At 47.7% G+C, this 17,625-nt stretch overlaps 1 protein-coding gene across 4 annotated transcripts; it reads left to right on the forward strand.

Annotated features, from left to right (window-relative positions):
- Positions 1 to 940: 940 nt before the first annotated feature.
- On the forward strand, positions 941 to 15,540 carry LUZP4 (leucine zipper protein 4). 4 transcript variants are annotated; one of them, XM_086756591.1, is made up of 9 exons: positions 941 to 1,065; positions 5,424 to 5,567; positions 8,919 to 9,061; positions 11,014 to 11,141; positions 11,992 to 12,076; positions 12,504 to 12,547; positions 12,634 to 12,708; positions 13,357 to 13,468; positions 14,219 to 15,540. In XM_086756591.1, the coding sequence occupies exons 1-9, from the start codon at positions 984 to 986 to the stop codon at positions 14,312 to 14,314; spliced, it is 909 nt and encodes a 302-aa protein (XP_086612717.1). In that variant the 5' UTR covers positions 941 to 983; the 3' UTR covers positions 14,315 to 15,540. The 4 variants fall into 4 exon arrangements, with proteins under 4 accessions (XP_086612717.1, XP_086612720.1, XP_086612718.1 ...); XM_086756594.1 differs by having other exon boundaries at positions 12,507 to 12,547; XM_086756592.1 differs by having other exon boundaries at positions 11,995 to 12,076.
- Positions 15,541 to 17,625: the final 2,085 nt, after the last annotated feature.

Below are 17,625 nucleotides of genomic sequence, written 5' to 3' on the forward strand. Positions count from 1 at the left end.
CATCTGCTCCTGGCATAAACCCCAGAGAGGAAGGATTCGGGGGGAAAAGAGGAAGAGTGTTAGTATAGAGGCTGGGGAATGGTGCTTAGGAGAGAGCCAGAGGGGAAGTGCTGATGAGAAGGATCCCCCATGTTACTGGGGAGGCTTTGAGGGAGGTGTGGAGGGGCTGAGAGCCAGGGCAAAGGGAGCTTGTCCCAGGGTGGAGAGGGCAGGGCTGGCTGGAGAGCAGGAGGGTGGAGGTGATGCTTTGGAGCGAGTTTGGGGGATCCTTGGTGGGGGTTGGACGGCCAGCTACTGCTGGTCCTCACCATCTGCTGGCAGCGCATCCACAGGCCCACCAACACTGGGGCTCTTCGCTTTCCTGGGCAACAAGCACTCCAACATATCCTGTCGCAACAACCAGCTCCAAAATTGAAAATGTCCTCCAAAACTGCAAACGTCTGGCGAGTGCTCCCACACACAAAGTGCCAGCACTGAAAGCTGTTGCAGCTCCTCGCCGTCCCTTGCCAGCGCATCTACAGGCCCACAAACGTTGGGGCCCCGGGCTTTCCTGGGCGACTAGCGCTTCGACATTTACTATCATCTCGGCCCGGCTGCGCATAGGAAAAAAGGCCTCATAACGGCAAACGTCTGATGATTGTTCCCACACCAAAAGTGTCAGCACGGAAAGCTCTTCGTCCTCCTCACTGTCCCTTGGCAGTGCATCTACAGGGTGCTGCTGGGTGGGTGCCCGTGGCAGTGGCGGTGCTGGGGCGGGGTGGGGGTGCCGGTGGCGGTGCCAGGGCGGGGTGGGGGTGCCGAGGCGGGGTGCTGGTGGCAGTGCCGGTGGCGGGGTGGGGGTGCCGAGGCGGGGTGCTGGTGGCAGTAGCAGTGGCGGTGCTGATGGCGGTGCCGGGGCGGGGTGCCGCCAGCGGGTGCCGGCACATTCCGGGCAGGCGCACTGTGCGGCGCGGGGCGGCGGCGGCAGTGCGCGCTGGGAGCCCATGGAAGCGGCGGGGCCGCAACCGGGGCCGGGCCCAGCGGCGGGGTCGCCGCCAGGAGCCGAGGAGATTGACATGTCCCTGGGTAGGTCCAGCGGGGCGAGGATCCCTGCCCGGGCGGGGGGCGACGGGACTGGGCAGAAGGGCACTGGCGAGAGGGGCCCGGCGCGGGGCTCCGTGCGGCCGGCGGGGCCCGGGGGTTTGTTCTGTGTGGGTGGTGGCGGGGCAGGCAGAGTCCGGCACGGGAGCGCCGTGTGGCCGCGCGGCGCTGGTGCCTCCGCCACGGCTGGGCCCGGTTGGAGTGGAAGGGGACCGGGCAGGAAAAGGCGAAGAAACGGCCCGGAGGGGTGGAGGAGGGGAGAATCACGGCTTCAGAGCCAGCTCAGAGCTTTGCTGGCAGCATCCACTGCTGCAGGGCGGAGAGCGTCGGGCGCTGCGAGTCGGGAGAGGCCTAGGTAAATGAGCCCTCCAGAGAAATAACGATATGAGACATGTCCTGGGGTGCGTGTCTATTTATAGCAGCTTGCTCGTGATGCTCGCCATTCCTCTGGCACTGGATATGTGAACTGTGCATAAACAGCTGCCCTGTTACTAACTGCAAAGGCCTGGATGCGGATGCTTGGACAAGAGCTTAGTGGATTGTCGTGTCGACATCTCTGGAAGGAAGGTCCACCAGCACCTTTTATTATTGGGTCAGCTTCCTAACCGAAACCTTGTGTCATTTCTTCCCAGCAGTGAGCCACATGTCAGGATTAGCAGAACATTTTCCACTGCAAATCAAACTGACACCTTGGCTGGCGCACCCTTATTTTAATGCTGCTATGCGGATTTTCAGCAATAGTGGTTCCCTAATGTTTCATTTAGTTTTTTCCCATTTTTCTGTTCATGTCCAATATTCCCTTTGCTTTTGCTCGCCCTTAGTGCTTCCCTCAGTCAGACCTTCTGTGGTCCATCTCCGTATTCAATCCAGAATACACTTTACTCAGGGCAGAAGAGAGAACTGGAAAACAAGAGCACTTGTGAAGAACTGATACTTTTACTGTCAGGTGTGCTCACTTCTGTGCTTTTAGATAGGTTGGGCCTTACTTGACTTAGCAGTCACAGCGAACTGCAGGAGTTACTTTAAAGCCAACCTCATAGATCTAATTCTGTCTTGAGGGTGTAGGGGTACCTTAAATGACCTCTCAGAGTGCTTTCCAGCCTTACGTAGTACTCTATTACATTGCTCTTTTAACTTCATCTTATTTATGGGCACAAAAGACAGAGTAACAACTCATACCCAAACAAAAAAAGACACTGGAAGGTGACAGACCATGTGGCTGAGCATTCATGTCCTTTTAGTTCCAAGCGAGCCCTTCCTTGCACTGTAGATAGCCTACCCTTGGTTGTCTGCATCCTCCTTGAAGAGCAAGCAGGGATGCTGTTGATATGCTTCAAAGCAGTCTGTGCCCCAAATAGCACATGTCACACAGGCACACTTAGTTGAGAACATTAGCGCATTCATACAGAGAACATCGCCCAGCCTCTCCCAGCGTGCTCTCTTTCTGGCAGGCTTGATGGAGAAATCACAAAAGCAGTCACGCAGCCTATTCTTACATCTCTCATTTCCTTTCCCTGGGCTTTATATTAATTTGGACACAGGAGTTTCTTGATAGAAAATGACAAATGACAAGCACTGGAGGTATGATGTGCTTGCTGTTCATTATAATCTCTCTTTGAAACCTAATGGCACTTCTGTGCTTCCACGCCAGTGGTTCATTAAGGAGCTGGAGTATCCACTGCCTGAGAAAAGGCCTGATTTGGACACTTCTTTGCCAAGTTGTTAAAGTTAAAACATTCCGCTTGGAGCTTAACAGATGTGGCTTTATTACTTGCTAAATATTTTCTGGAAGGTTTGGGGTTAAAAGAACAAATTGTTGTAAAATATGAATTAATAAGGAGATGTCCCTTTCCCTTTGCCTTTCCTCTTTATCTGAACAGCTTGAGTTAAGATCCCTGTGATTTCTGACCAACTCATTGAGAACTGAGGGGCTTTGAGCTGTTTCTTGGTAGAGCTCTATATCTAAAAGTAGTTTGTGCATAGTCCAGATACCTCGACTTCCAATAAAGAGTTAAAAACACTTGTTCAGGATGGGCATGAGCTTTCAAAACTCTGTCAGGTATATTCTGGCTACTGCAGGTGGATCACCACCTTCCTTTGTGTCCCTTGTGCTCTCTCTGTCATAAACAACAGCAATTCAGTGCAGCTCAGGGGATGTGCCGCTGATTACAGCAACAGTGCCTGGGGAGGCACTCAGGCTGAGTTCACACTGGTGATGTACAGTGGCAAAATATCCTTGGGATAAATTTTGTGTCATCTTCTCAATGCTACTAATATAATTTTAAACCAAAAATGTGTAAATCACGGGGGAAATAATTGGTTGTTTCATACAGGTTCTGTGCCTTGGCAACTGTATTTGGATGATATCTTGCAAAGAAAGCGAGAAACATCTTGTAGTTGATGGAGCACCTTTTCAGAGCTGCCAAATAAATTTGGATGAGGGGAGTCCTGGAGTGTTGGCAGGACATTCTGGGTCCATTTTGCTACATTCAGGCTGTTATACCCCTTCTGTGGTGGAGTGGTGACGGGGACTCAGAGGTGAGAGGCAGCTGTGCCTGGTCCCAGCAGCAGCACAGGAGCTGCCTGGTTGCCCTCCCTTCTGTCTGCAGAAAGCTGTGCAGGGTTCCCGAAATACCTTACTGCTCCTGGCAATGGGGCAAGCATGGAAACTGAATCAATGTGTTCAACGTGAGGCACAAGAGCTTGATGAGGTGCAGACAGGTCTGTACGGGAGAACCCAAGTTTTGCAGTGGAGAGCCAGCATCCCCTGCACAGTCCTCTTGTATTTGGGATATTTGGGATATCTCCCATGAGGACAGGCTGAGAGAGTTGGGGCTGTTCATCCTGGAGGAAAGAAGGCTTTGGGGAGACCTTATAATGGCCTTCGAGTACCTAAAGGGGGCTTATCAGAAAGATGGGGAGAGACTTTTTAGCAGAGCCTGCTGTGATAGGACAAGGTGTAATGGTTTTAAAATAGAAGGAGGTAGATTCAGACTGGACATAAGGAAAAAATTTTTTTACAATGAGGATGGTGGAACACTGGAACAGGTTGCCCAGAGAGTTGGTGGATGCCCCATCCTTGGAAACACTCAAGGCCAGGTTGGACGGGGCTCTGAGCAACCTGATCTGGTTGGAGATGTCGCGCTTCTTCCAGGGGGGTTGGACTGGATGACCTTTAAAGGTCTCTTCCAACCCAAACCATTCTATGATTCTGTGATATTCTCTCTCTGCCTCACCAGACAACAGCAGAAGCTAAAAGTTTCTTGTTCTGTGGTTGATACATCCTTATCCAGCTGTTTCTAGGTTAGCTATGTTGAGTAATTAAGAAGGAGCATCTATGCCAGATAGTCAGAAAATCAAGAGTCAGGTCTTGAAGACTGTGGAACTTAAAATACAAAGTACTGCTGATACTCATTGTGCATATTACATCTATTTGCTTACTGTTTTTTGAGTCATAGAGGTTTATGGCTTCAAGCTTCATCTCATACCACCGAGGGCTAGAAACTTGCTTCGTTTTTTTAAAGCACTGAGGAAAGACATGCAGGTAGCTGACTCCAGGAGATGGGAATTGAAAGGAAATGATCTTACAGCTACCTGGTGAACCATGAGTGTTTGCAGGACCATGATGTCCCCTTTCTTGGCAATCGGTCTGTACAAGTGAGGTTCCTTCCCTGCAGCCTTCACATCACAGCCTTCACTGCACCAAGCTTCAGTTCTTCCCTTTACAAATTTAGGGGCTAGGGGAACATTCATCCCCCTTGTGTTTTCATGACACTTGAACAGTGTTTGTGTTGTTTATACATTGGGGATGCGAATGTCCCCTGCATGAGGCAGTGCACATGACCCTCGCATGACAAGGGGAGCCCTTGGAGCAGCTGTGACAGCATAGGTGCACCCATGGGTTCTTCTGCCCATTCTCCCCACTTTGACCACCTCTCCTGCAGCCTCCCAAGGCAGACCTTCTCAAAAAAACGTTGTCTGCCCAGCACCAAGCTTCTGGTGCCCCTGCAAAACACATTCCCTTATGCTTGTGGGAAATCTGCAGGATCGGATCCCTGAGTGGGATGTGGGTCTGAAATCTCTGCCCTGCACACGGTGGGTGCGTGCTGGATGGTAGCATGTTTTTAAATAATTTGCTGCACTCTAATCTCCAGCCTGCAGGAGCCGAGTAAATTGATCCTATACTTTCTGAGCTAAGCTTAATCTTTTATTGTATGGCCAGCGTAGCTCACAGAACCGCAAGCTCCATTTTTACTGTGGACAATTGCAAGCACCAAAAGTGAAAATCGCTGGTGGTAGAAAGTGCAGGTTTTATGGATTTCCCCTTTGCCATTTCGATCTAGATGACATCATAAAACGCCACAGGAAAGAGCAAACAGATGCTAGTGCTGCAGGGGACAGGCGAAGGCAGCAGGTCAAGAACAAGAATTCACCGTACGGGTATGGGCGGCCCCGTTTCCGCGCCTGGATGCAGAGGAATTTGCAAGGTAGGTGAGTGCTTTGGGACAGTGGAGGTCTGCCAAGCTGGAAAATATATTTGTGTAACAAAATACAGCTTTAAAATCCTGCTCCTATCTAATTCCTGTGTGCGTATAAGATGTACTCGGGCTCTGAATAGCTTTTCTCTCTGGAACAATGGAATATCAGGGCCCTTTCAGAGCATAAATTCATCCATTTCACTCCCTTCCACCCTCTCATTAATTACTGATTCAAAGTGACTTAATATCTATTCTCTATTCCCTTTGGCTTTGCATATTTTAATTATGCCTCTTCCTAATCCTCTCTTTCCCAGAACACACTTAAATTACCCCTTCAGTAACTGCCTTTGATAGCTCAGTTATTGGAGCTAATTTGTCACTTTTGCCAACCATGCTATTTTTATGATGAGTTTTTTTATAATACCGTGTGATCACACAGTGATCTATGTTTGGTTCCACTAGCTTTTATCTACAAAACCAACGTGATCTGCTGCATGAAATGCCCCCTTTATAAAAAATTTTGCTTTTTTTAAAAATTACTGCTAAATCACTTCATTGAAGATTTTAGTGACATTTTGCAGCAATGCCTTTGCAGTCTTCCCTTGGAGTGCCAATGGCACATCAGGATAGTGAGATTGCTGGGAGCAATCCTGCTTGTCTCCGATCTGCCTTCCACTCTGATGTTCTTCATCTCCGCCATGTATTGCCTTACTGAGGATCGTTCCGGTTTAAAACAGAATGATGATAATTGCCCTTTGCAAATTGATTTTTCTGTCAAAAATGCAGGCTTTGACATTCATCCACATTCAAGCGACTACTGCATGCAGAGTCAAATAAATCAAACTAAATATTTTTTTTAATTATTCCTTAGAAAGGAGAGCTTTTCTGTTCATTTATAAAATTATTTCTGCTAGTCTTAGTATTTCTTAGGTTTTAACTGAGTCTGAGTTCAGCCCTGCCAAGTGCAGAGACCCACCATGCTGTGTGGAGCTGATGTCAGTAGCAATCTTGGGAAGCTCACCACGACTGGGAATTTAGCTCATAATTCTTCAGGGGCTTGTTTCACTTCAGTCCCTGCTGACATGCAGTCCCTTCTGGGCTGAGACATGATAACCATTATCAAAATGATGATCAGAATAGCCCAGCACTGTAATGACAGAGCATGGAGAAGGGTATTACACTGATTAAACCAGCAAGAGTATTCCTGTAAGCGGAGTGCTGTTATCCCTCCTGGAATATGGCTTAAACCATCTCCCCAGTGAGGGAAAGATGATTTTTAATGAGAAGAAATTTGAATTTCAAATCTCCTTGGCAGAAGCGTCTATCAGACACTGGAACTTCTCCCCAAACTGAACTTGCTGGGCAGAGGTGCCTCTTGGCCAGCCCAGGTGTGGTCAGCACCAGGCTCTGAGCCTGCACCCAAACAAGGTGGGGGATCTTCCCCAGCTACTGATGCTGTGTGACATTACTCCAGTGTTCTTTCAATAAATAGTTGCCAGACCGTTTGCCGAGATGGAGCCTGCCATGTGTCACACTTCAGGATACACATGACAGACTGAGGCCTTGGTCCCCAGCTGGCGTACATGGGGTACCCTTCAGAGGCTGATGGCTCCATCGTTAGTTATTTACACTGGCTGAGGCATGCCTGAGTGCACAGCTGAGCAGGGGCTCTCTAATATGAACTGACTGATGGTTTTCTGGTCAGGGCTGCCTTTTGCATCAGTCTCTCCCATTGCACCAATGAAATACCCAGGAAAGGCAGCTGAGCTCACTCTGTCTGGCATCAGAGGAGATGTCCTCTCCCGGGTGCAGGAGAGCTGTCTCTCAGGGCTTGGTGACCCCCAGGAGAGTGGTCTAGCAAATGGGCAAGAGAGAGGGGCAAGCCCAGGGTGGTTGTTGAAGGCAACAAGAAAAGGAAAAACAAACTGTGGGGACAGAAACCAGAGGAAAAAAAGGGGGCATTAAACACAGCAAGACCTCATCCGGTGAAAAAGACACAGATTGCCAAAATTGAAGTGTTTGTCAGGAGAGGAACATCTCTGCACTTCTGTGGTAAGAGGGCATTGTTTGCAAAGAAAATAACTACTGGCCCCACAGAGCTTGTGAAAAGCGTTGCATTTTTGTGAGTGTTCCCAACCAGCACCTCCAGCCGTAGGGAGCAGAGCACCCCAATGTGCTGTTTGGGAGGTGCTTCCCACAGGCATGCCCTGGTGCCGTTTTGTTTTAGAGCTAGAGCAGCTCAAATAATCTTCAGTTGTATTCCAGTGTAATCAGTCCATGCTTGTGCTGACCTGTGTTACGCCCTGGGGCTGGAGCCTTCATTAATCACTGCGGTGATGGCCCCTGAGAGCAATGCCTCTGCTACCTCAGAACACTTCATTTCTAATTGCCCCAAGTCATTATAAATTGCTGTGATGTAGGAATCAATGTAGGATCAATACATGCGTCTGACTGCTCTGTGGTTTGTATCAGTGAGGTTCTGCTACGTGGTGCAGGGGTTTAACCGCACTCTTGCTGCCCTCTGCCACGCACTGCTTTATGCCTTATTTATACACCCCTTTGACTATATGTGCACATTTCACTGGTATAGCTACTCAGAAAATGTCTGCTTCATTATGACTACAGAAGTTTATCATGTGGAGTAATTAGGCTTTAATGCACTGTGCCTTTATCTGACAGAGTGCCTTTCTCTCGCTCGACACTCCAGCACACTTCAAAATCATAACCAGGCTTAGAGGGAAACATTAAATACAAGATGGGCTGTTGCTGTGTATGTATTGTGCAGTTACATAGAGCAACAGCAGAAGGCGCCTCCTTCAGTATCTGCAGTAAGGGTATGTCAAGCTGAAAAAAAACCCCAAACATATAAAAATTCTGGGCCAGTCTTCACGTCTCAAGTGCGATAATGTAGGCACTCAGAGCTATTCCAGGCTGCTGTGGGGTTGGCTTCTGGATGGTCGAGTCACTTGTTTATCTGTATTAAAAGGCTTTTCCATTTCACAGTTAATTCATAGCAATGTGAGCTCTGACAACAGATTGACAGGTTTCCTGATGCGAGTGTTCCTGCCTTTATTAGGAATCAGAAGTGTGGAAGGCTTTTCTCTTCTATATTCTTTAAAATCAAATAATGTGTTTGTCTGTCCTACATATAATAAGAATATTAATAAGACATTGGAAAGATTAATTATCTAATATTCTGCAAAGACAATTTACTTTTCTGGAATAAAATAATGTGATTCTTGCATCACTGTCTATACAGATGCTCCTATATCATATTAAGTTATCCTCATAATCCATTTGCAAGACTGTAATAATAAATTGAGCTTTGAAGGATGCTAAAATAAGAGTTTATTTTTGTAGGACCTACCCGTTTTAGAAGAGGGTTTGGACAACAACAATACAATCGAAGACAATTCAGGAATACTATGCCCGTTCCCAGGAGAAGAGCAGCTACTGCATTAAATGGAGTGAGCCCTTTAAATCGCCAGGCATCGGCTCAAGAGGTAGGGGGATAAGGAAGGTACAGCTGTTCCTGAGTGTCATGTAGAAATCTGCTGGATTTTATGATCCTGGATCACCCCAAAGAACAATCTACATAAAAATTTACAGGCATCATCTTTTATATGCCTGTGCACAGCATTTGTATGCATAGGGTCATACAGACACATGTGCATATAAAATAGCAATTTTCCAGTTGGTTTTGTAAGCTTATGACTTGGCATAGTTTTACTGAATCAATTCCCATGGGTTTTACAAAAAAGATTTTTAAAAAATGTGTTCTTAAAAGATTTTATAATATTTCCCTAAAAACAAATTCCATGTCATCTCATCTTACTATTATAATTTAGAAGAGGTATGTTAAGATTCACCATTATTTGTCCTCCACTCAGAATATTGTCCAATGTTGAGTGAAGCTGACAAACGGACTGTTGATGACTTCAGGTGGCTTTGGTTCAGAGACGTACTTTTCACTAGCAAGTGGTTATCCCTCCCAGAGGCACTGATTCCCAGTGCTGTGAAAGCCATGGGTCAGGTTGCCCATGTGCTTAGTTTAAAATGCATTTTTTTTTTTCATTCATGGCTTTCCCTTTTTCAGGTTTAAATGTTTAGGTCTTGTCTCTGCTCAAATAGAAATATTTTCATTTGCTTTTTGAGTTATTTTTAAGACTCGAGAGATGAGAAGGAAGATACGTGTTCACCATTGAAGTAATTCTTACGGCTTTCTTCTGAGTATCACAAACATTACACTGGTTTAGTGTAGAAGGTGGAAATCAAGTGGGTAGATAGTCCTCTGTGAGAGGGGGCTGGTTTTTTCCGCACTGATGGAAATTCACTCGGTTAGGAGGTCACATATGCTCAGTAAGCTTTTAAAAAAACACCAAAGTGGTGAACATGGTGGCACTTTTAATGCCTTTGTCCTGGGAGTATAAATAAGAGAGCCCTAAACTAAGCATGCCTGTGCATGGAGTGTGATTATTCCTGAAAATAAAGACTGAGATGACTCAGATATTGTTGTGTGGCTGGGTATTAACAGAAAGTAATAAGCAGTTGCTAGGAGGCATAATTCTATGGTAGCTTCCATTTTGCAGAAATAAACCAAGTGAGAAGAATGTGGAGATGCATCTCAGTGGGTAGTAACAGTGATCGTGGTTGTCCCACAGAAATAAATGAGATCGAGTCTGTGGCAGTTTAAATTAGCAGCTGCAGGAGGACCTACACCATTGAGGGGTCTTCTGATGTGCTTCAGGATTCAGGGCTTGGACCAGGCAATGTATGTGTCCAAACAAGAAAGAGTCAATGACCGAAAAGAAACCTGAGCAAAGCTATAATGCTTGGCTTGTGTGAGATTTGCTCTCCATGGACTAATTTTTTTTTGTATTTCTGCGCCATTAGAATGAAACATTCTTCATGGTACTTGTAGTTTCATGCTTAGGAACCGAGGCGCACATACTGATTTTTGACAACAATGTATAGTAAGTCCGAATGTTGAGACTACAACAACACTGCTTGGGAGAAATACTCCTGCTGTAGGTACAAAAGACCATGGAAGAGGCTAGTTTTTAATAGATTTAGCAAGGAGTCGGTTTCCCATCAAGACAATAACAAAGGAGAGAAAAAAAAAAAGTACTTGCAAAGTAGATTTGTTATGTTGCAAGACTGCAGAAAATGCAAAGGAAAAACAGTTGGGAATGAGAATATGGGGAATGCAGAGCACACTTTGAAGCAACTGCAAGTAGCGCTGAATGTGTCCAAGAGCAGCAGTGTCAGCAGTCTCCACCTGCACTTTGGAGCAGGCTGGATTTCCCCCTAGACAGAGCCAGAGAAAATGCCTTTTCAGACAGCGGTGATTGGCAGAGGGAAGGATGGTCATGTGCTGTCACTCATTCTTGCTCCCTCTTCGTGCACTGAGATTGTGGCGTGGGTGTCAACTGTTGAGCTCTCACTGCTCTTTCAGGGCAACAAGAACAACGATGCTTTTGCCAAAAGCAGCAGCAGCGGGCAGCCAGAGGGACAACGACGGCCCCCGGCAGGCCCCAAGAAATTCAGAGCAGCTCCTGCCAGTACTCATGCCCCAGGGAGAAGGTAAAATCTTTGATAACTGGGCTTTTTTGGTTTTCAGCAATTCTCTGTGCAGCTTGGGGTTTGCTCTCCGTCTGTGCCAGCTGGGAGCGGCTACAGCTGTGTGCTCATGCGACGTGAGAAGAAGAACCCCTGCGTATGTTAGGAAAGCACTTGAAAATAAAACAAGCTCATGATAATAGTTAATAATTGAGGTATTAGATCTGTCATTTTATTTTAGAAAGCATAGAAAATGTGACCTTTGTATTTTTATTAAACAACAACTGACTCACTTTGGGGAAAACTTTTGAAGGGTGAAATAGCATTTATTTTCATAAAGGCAGGAAGTACAGATTCCAGCTGAAAGGGCTAGGCAAGGAGAGGGAGTCTGTCCCAGTAAGGGACTGTGGGAGCAGATGCTGCACGCCGGGAGCTGTGATGAAGGCAGGCTGCTGCGCGCTGGGCACAGTCTTGGTGCCTGTCTCATTGTGGTCCTTGTGTTCTCCAAGCTCAAAAGGAAAGCTCTGTTGCAGTTCCATCTTTCTCTGTTCTGAGTAGAGCAGGGACTGAATGACCTCCAGAGGTCCCTTCTGACCACATTTTTTTCTACAACTTTCTTCCATGATTTTTTATTTTTAGTGAGCAGAGTTGAGAACAAATGCAAGCTGTTGTTTTATTTGAGCAGAAAAACAAGTTCCTCTGAAATCCTTTGCTGGCAGAAAAACTTGTTGGGCTGGACTTGGTAACACACGGCCTCATTTGCTTCTCATACTGCTTTTTACTACTGCTCTGGGTTAGGTATTTCAGCATTAAACTTTAGGAGAGACCTGGCATCATATTCATCGATGTCAATTTGTCTCTCCTCTTTTACCAGCAGACCTTTCCTGCTAAACAGGGGACCAGCCTTCCAGCAGAAGCGGATGCAGCAGCGTTTCTCCAAACCCAACTTTCAGAGAGGGGTCAGTATTGAGACATTTTTTCTGCAACCTGGTGATGGTGACAAGCCTTCAGTTTTACCAGGCTTTGCCCGGTTGTATCTTTGCTTCCAAAAGTAACTGGGGGAGATGGATTACTTTAACAGCTCCTAGGGAAGTATTTGTAGGACAGGCCATTTTTAATGCAGCTTAATATTCTGGCAGCTTTAAAATAAAACCTGGGCAGGTGATAAAAGTAAACCTTGCAGTTTATACAGCAGCACAAGCAGGGCAAAGTAAAGCCACCCCATACAGGTCGCTGTGCCAGCAGGAAACCCAAAGTTAGCAAATTTCTTAACAACATGCAAGGAAAGAGTTACTCAGATACACCAAATTAAATACTGGAAAAGGAGTCATTGTTTCTGAGAGCTAATTCTTTAATTCATTTTTTAAAAAAAAATATATTTCACAGCAGGTGAATGCTAATGGAGAAGGAAAACCACCAAGGATGAGAAGGTAATTGGTGAACAAAGGCACGCTGCAAACTTGATGTGCTCTTTCATGCTTGAATCGAAGCTGGATACATCTCCATGTCTTGGCAGGTGGCAAGTGAAACCCAGCCCTGGAGCAGTTCTGACAGTTTCTGTGGCTAATCCCCAGGCAGGCCAGACCGGCACGTAAGTAAATGAGAGGATTTGTTAGGATGGGAGCCCTACCAAAGCCATTGCAAATCCCTTTAGTATTATTGCAGCTTTGTTTCTTCTATAACAAGTGTGCAATGAATGATTCAGACCCAAAATGGTTAGTAAATGATGTCTCATTCCCTTCCTGGTGTATCTGAAAGGAGTCCCTGAATTGCCATGCAGCTCGTTTATTAGCCAGAGTAAGGAGAAATGGAAGTGCTGGCAGCATGTGGGAGGTGGCAGGCTGGTTGTGCTCACTGGGGGGTGTCATGGGAGAAATGCTGTGCACCCCAAAGGGACACAACACGCTCGCTGTGTAAGAGGAGTGCAGAGCCTGGAAGGGGGCAGCTGCACCGCTGGTGCAGCTGTAGGAGCAGAAAGAAGGGTGGGTGAGGGCACTTGGCATGTCCTGGGCACAGAGTGCACCCTGTGGTAGCCTTGAGGTGACACCGTCCCCAGTGCTGGTATGCTCCCTGTACAATAGCTCTCCTGGCACCCCTTAGGCTTGCCTAGGCTGCCGTGACACGTGCCATGGGACGTATGGGACATGCCAGTGTCTCCTTTACTCCTTGCTGGTTTGCAGACATTAGGAAGCAAGCTGCCTTAGCATCCTGAGTGACTGCAGATCTGTGTTTTCCCCAGGCCTGGATCCAAGCGTCCGTTCCTCCGAAGCCAGAGGTCCCCGCCATGGGTGGCCAAGCCCCAGCCCAAGGGGGTCCTGCTGAGATTCAACTTCCGGGCGATGGCCAACCAGGTAGAGGATTGTCGACGGGACAGGCAGCACCTTGCACCCTGCAGCAGCCCTGCCACTAAGCTGTTAACATCACGCTCAGGTTTTGGGGGCTTCCAGTTGGGTTTATCTAGCATAACCCAGGAGAAAACTCCTGTAGCCGTGTTGGTTAGGTTGCTCACAAAACTGAAGGCATCTGAGAAGACTGTTCAGCAACTACAGACTCAGCTCATTTTTCCCCACTCTGTTGGCTCCTGTTGGCCTGTCCATGTGCTTGCTCAGAGTGAGGAGATGCTCCTTGTGAGCAGTGCTGGCCAAGGACGTTTCACTGTCAATGCTCACCAGTCCTCAGAAACACACAGCACTTCTGGGCTTTGCTCTCCCTTTGCTTTGGTGGCCTTCTCTGTGCCATGTTTTATGCTGAAGTATGGTTCAAGAGCCCTGGGACAGGTCAGAAATCCTGCTCCACCTTCTTCACTGCCGGTGTTTTTTGTCTGGACGGTTTGGTTTTACTTGATGCCTTGTGCTCAAACACCATCTGCTTTCTCCTGTTCTTGCCGAGGAATCCTGGTGTCTTGGGGCTGGCCACTGCTTGGAGGTTTTCCAGCTGCACAGTCTGTTGAGCTCCTTGTCTCCATATGCTGAGTGGTTTAATTGACTAACTGTCTGTCAAGCACCATCCTGACTGATGGGCTCTAATCAATACCCTGCTACAAGTTTGGCCTTCCTTTGCCATGAGATGTGGGACTGACTCACTCTCCCTTTCCCCTGCAGACCAGCCTGACCCTGGATGAGAGGTTCTCTGGTCTGAGGAATAAGAGGCGCTTTACAGCAGCCAGGAACACCGGCCGGACGGTCACCATGCCTTAGCACCGCATGCTCATCACAGGGACTGCCTGTAACAGTCCAGGCCCTGTAACGGGCCGCTCAATAAAACTCAATAGATTTCCTCTGAGATAGCTGATTTGGCAATGTGCCGTCTCCTTCCTTACACACCGAATGGATGAGCGATTGAGGGCAGGGATGAGGCAGGATGAGAGTCGGAGCCAGAGCACAGGGCAGGTGGGACATGAGCAGAGCGGTGGAAGGGATGAGTGGAGATGGATTTGCTAGGAGCGCTCTGCTGGGGAGCCATGGGGCTGGCACCAGCCCTGTCCCCCTGCCAGGGCATCCCGGGCTGCCCAGGGTGACTCCTGCAAGAGGGAGGGGGGACCAGCTCCAGGTCCTACCCATGGAGCCTTCCCTGCATTGTCCCACGTGTGGGACAGGGTTGAGGACACCGTGCCTGCCTGCATGAGAGAGAGAGCAGGGAGCAGAGTATGTGTGGGGCTGAGGGACGTGCCCCAGCAGTGGCACCAGCCGAGATGCTCCAGCTGCCCGCGTTCCCCAGCATTTACCTAATTGCCTGATCTGTTGTGCATGCAGGCAGCCCTGCCCCGAGGTTTGCAGTGTAAGATCCCCCCATCCTGAAAACGTCTCACCCTGCCCTGTTAGTCAGGTCTGAGCACCTTGTATTTCTCTTTGGTTTGCTGTGCTGTTCTGACTGCTGCTGCCAGCCCCGTTGCTGGGATGGGGTGAGATGTGCTATGCCATGCCATGCGGACGGATTGACTGTACTTGGCCTGGAGCACAGACAGGCCACCCCAGCCCAAATCAGGTTTTCCAGTGCTGCGGTAGTTCTGCGTTAGGGACTTCGTAGGTGCAGCTCCACCCGTGCTTAAAGCACCAGCATAATCCAACTAGCAGTTGTAAGAGGGAGGCCAGGCTCTACAGCAGTCCGATAAACATTGGCTGTGGTGTTAATGAGCTAGGTCTAAACTTTTGTTAATGAAGCCTTGTACCAGCTGTGAGTCACTGATCCATTCTCCACCCAGTGCTGCAACACAACACTGAACGCGCTGGACACACCTTTTACAGGGCTCTAAGCTGTACTTATTAAAGGAAATATTTGATAGACTGCCTTACATTTTACACTGAGTGTCTTTAACAAGACACTGGACTCTGCGTTGGTTTTATAGGACTGTGTGAAATATTGTTAGTTGATGAAGCAGCAATGTATGAGTCCAATGCACTGAATAAAAAACTAACTTGTCAAATGTCACCTCTGGTTATTTCTCTTCCTTTAACAGCCTTTTGGTGCAAGTTCAGCCTCTCAGCCTGGCACTACGGTCACAGTATGTGTGGCTGCATCGGCTGCTTCCTTGGCACTTTGGAGGGGGCCATGGTCCCACCTGTGGGCAGTGGGGCACTGGCCTGGCCATGCAGGCGGTTTGCTGCTCATAAAGCTGGCTCCAAAGCACAGTCAAAGGATTGGGAGGTTTTCAGTAGGTATTTTGTAAAATCTTTGTTGTGATCTTTTTTGCCTTTAACGTTACTGGCAAAATTATCAGAGCGGACCTGGCTGCGAGTATGTCCAAAGCGAAATTAATCCAATCTGACTTCCAGGTTAAGGAACTCGGGAGAAGACATCACCCCTTCATGCAAATGATCTGGATGTCATGGAAGATGAACAACAAACAGTGTCACAAATGGCAATATCCCTGATTTCAGTTGCACCTTCATATTGACAAAAGATGGCGAACTCACTAAGAAAAACCAATCACTTCTTAAACCAGGTTGCAAAGGGATGGAGCCATTAGGTCCTGAAAGAACAGCTGAGTGTGCCGCATCTCCTCGGTGTTCAGAGCATGTTCTGATACTATTCTTCAAATAGATGTTTTTCAGCAATCTGTACCTTACATTTTTTTAAGTACTCCTTAAATTAAAATTGAGGGCTTAATGATAAAAACTACACTTTTTTTCTAACTTGATGCTCCCACAGAGCTGGGTGATTTTGCACGCAGCAAGAGATGAAACAAGCTTTGCGCAGAAGGGCACTGCATTTATGAGTACCGAAAAAGCATAACCATGGTGCTAAAAACATTGAGAGAGGGCACAGAGTCAACAGGCACAAAATACCCCTTTCTGACACTGTGCTAAAACCACAGAATAATTCTCTCTAAAATTATCCCTGTTGTCATGCATAGGGCGAGCTGCTGCGCAGAGCCTGGCTGCTTATTGGGGAGGGTGTTTGTGTGACGCAGGTCAGCACACTGCTTTACCCATCGCCTGGGAGATATCTTTGTCCAGTCAAGCCATTTTGGATGGTTTCTGCGGTGGTGTCCGGTGCCACACAGACAGTGTCCGGTGGTCCCCTACCCGAAAGGTGGCAGCAGCCAGCTGCTGGCCGAGCCCCCTGCCCAGATGGCTGCTCTCAGGTTGAGGCTGCCAGGAAGAGGCAGCTGTGCAACCTGGAAAACATTTTTACTCTATTTCAGGCCAGCCAAAGCCATCTCCAGAATAAAAACCTCTGATGGGGTCTGAGAGGTTTTAAAACGCAGGAGCAGCCGTACAGGGTCAAAAGAGAGCCCCTATAGTGCATCCCAGGGGAAGGGGCACCAGCACACACCTGTGGCCCCGGCTGGTTGTTGCACTGACCCCACAGTACCGGCGATTTCTTTCTTCAGCCACTTGTAGGATTGTGTTTAACAGCATTTGGTGGAGTTTTCTTCCACTATTGCTTTTTGCTATTTGCTTTCTCTCTATTTGTTGATGCCTCCAAAGGCTGGTATTACAAGTGAATATTCATTCCTTTATGCCCTTTGCAATTTATAGACCTGTGCTGTGTTCTCCCTTGCTTACCTCCTTTCTAGACAAGAGCCTTGGTGTATCTGCTTGTCCACTGCCTGATCCATCCCTCTGGTCACCTTTGTACCTTTTCTAGCTCTGCTGCATCTGCCTGAGACAGCAGGGCTGAAGCAGACATGATATTTGAGATGGATTTATAGGGAGGCTCTGCTTTGTTTTCTGTTCCTCTCCTAATAATTCCTAACATTCCAGTTGCTTTTTAACCCAGAATAGCCACTTGGAGTAGGAAATAGCAAGGCACATTTATACTGGTTTAATGAAACGAGTTTCCAGGGAACATTTTCTGTAGAAGTTGGTCTTGCAGCCCACATATCGCTGGTAGAGAGGGTATCTGGAAAGGCTGGCTGCAAGAGGACGTGTCCAAAGGTCCAACTTCCCCATCTAAGTACTAGCACTGATGTTTGGTATTTTCTTAGCTGTTCTTGGGATGTCTGGTTTGACTCTAAAAGCTACCTTTAATGAGCTTAACAGACAGGGGTGGAAGGTCAGCTTTC

This window comes from Chlamydotis macqueenii, chromosome 11 (assembly GCF_036417535.1).
Source record: "Chlamydotis macqueenii isolate bChlMac1 chromosome 11, bChlMac1.mat, whole genome shotgun sequence".
Taxonomy (NCBI): Eukaryota; Metazoa; Chordata; class Aves; order Otidiformes; family Otididae; genus Chlamydotis; species Chlamydotis macqueenii.

Bases quoted from the DNA above. Each gene is read 5' to 3' on its own strand.
- LUZP4 (XM_086756591.1), top strand. From the start codon at position 984: ATGGAAGCGGCGGGGCCGCAACCGGGGCCGGGCCCAGCGGCGGGGTCG. The intron at 5,568-8,918 runs GTAGGTGAGTGC...TTATTTTTGTAG, and splicing joins GATGCAGAGGAATTTGCAAG to GACCTACCCGTTTTAGAAGA. The intron at 12,709-13,356 runs GTAAGTAAATGA...TGTTTTCCCCAG, and splicing joins CAGGCAGGCCAGACCGGCAC to GCCTGGATCCAAGCGTCCGT.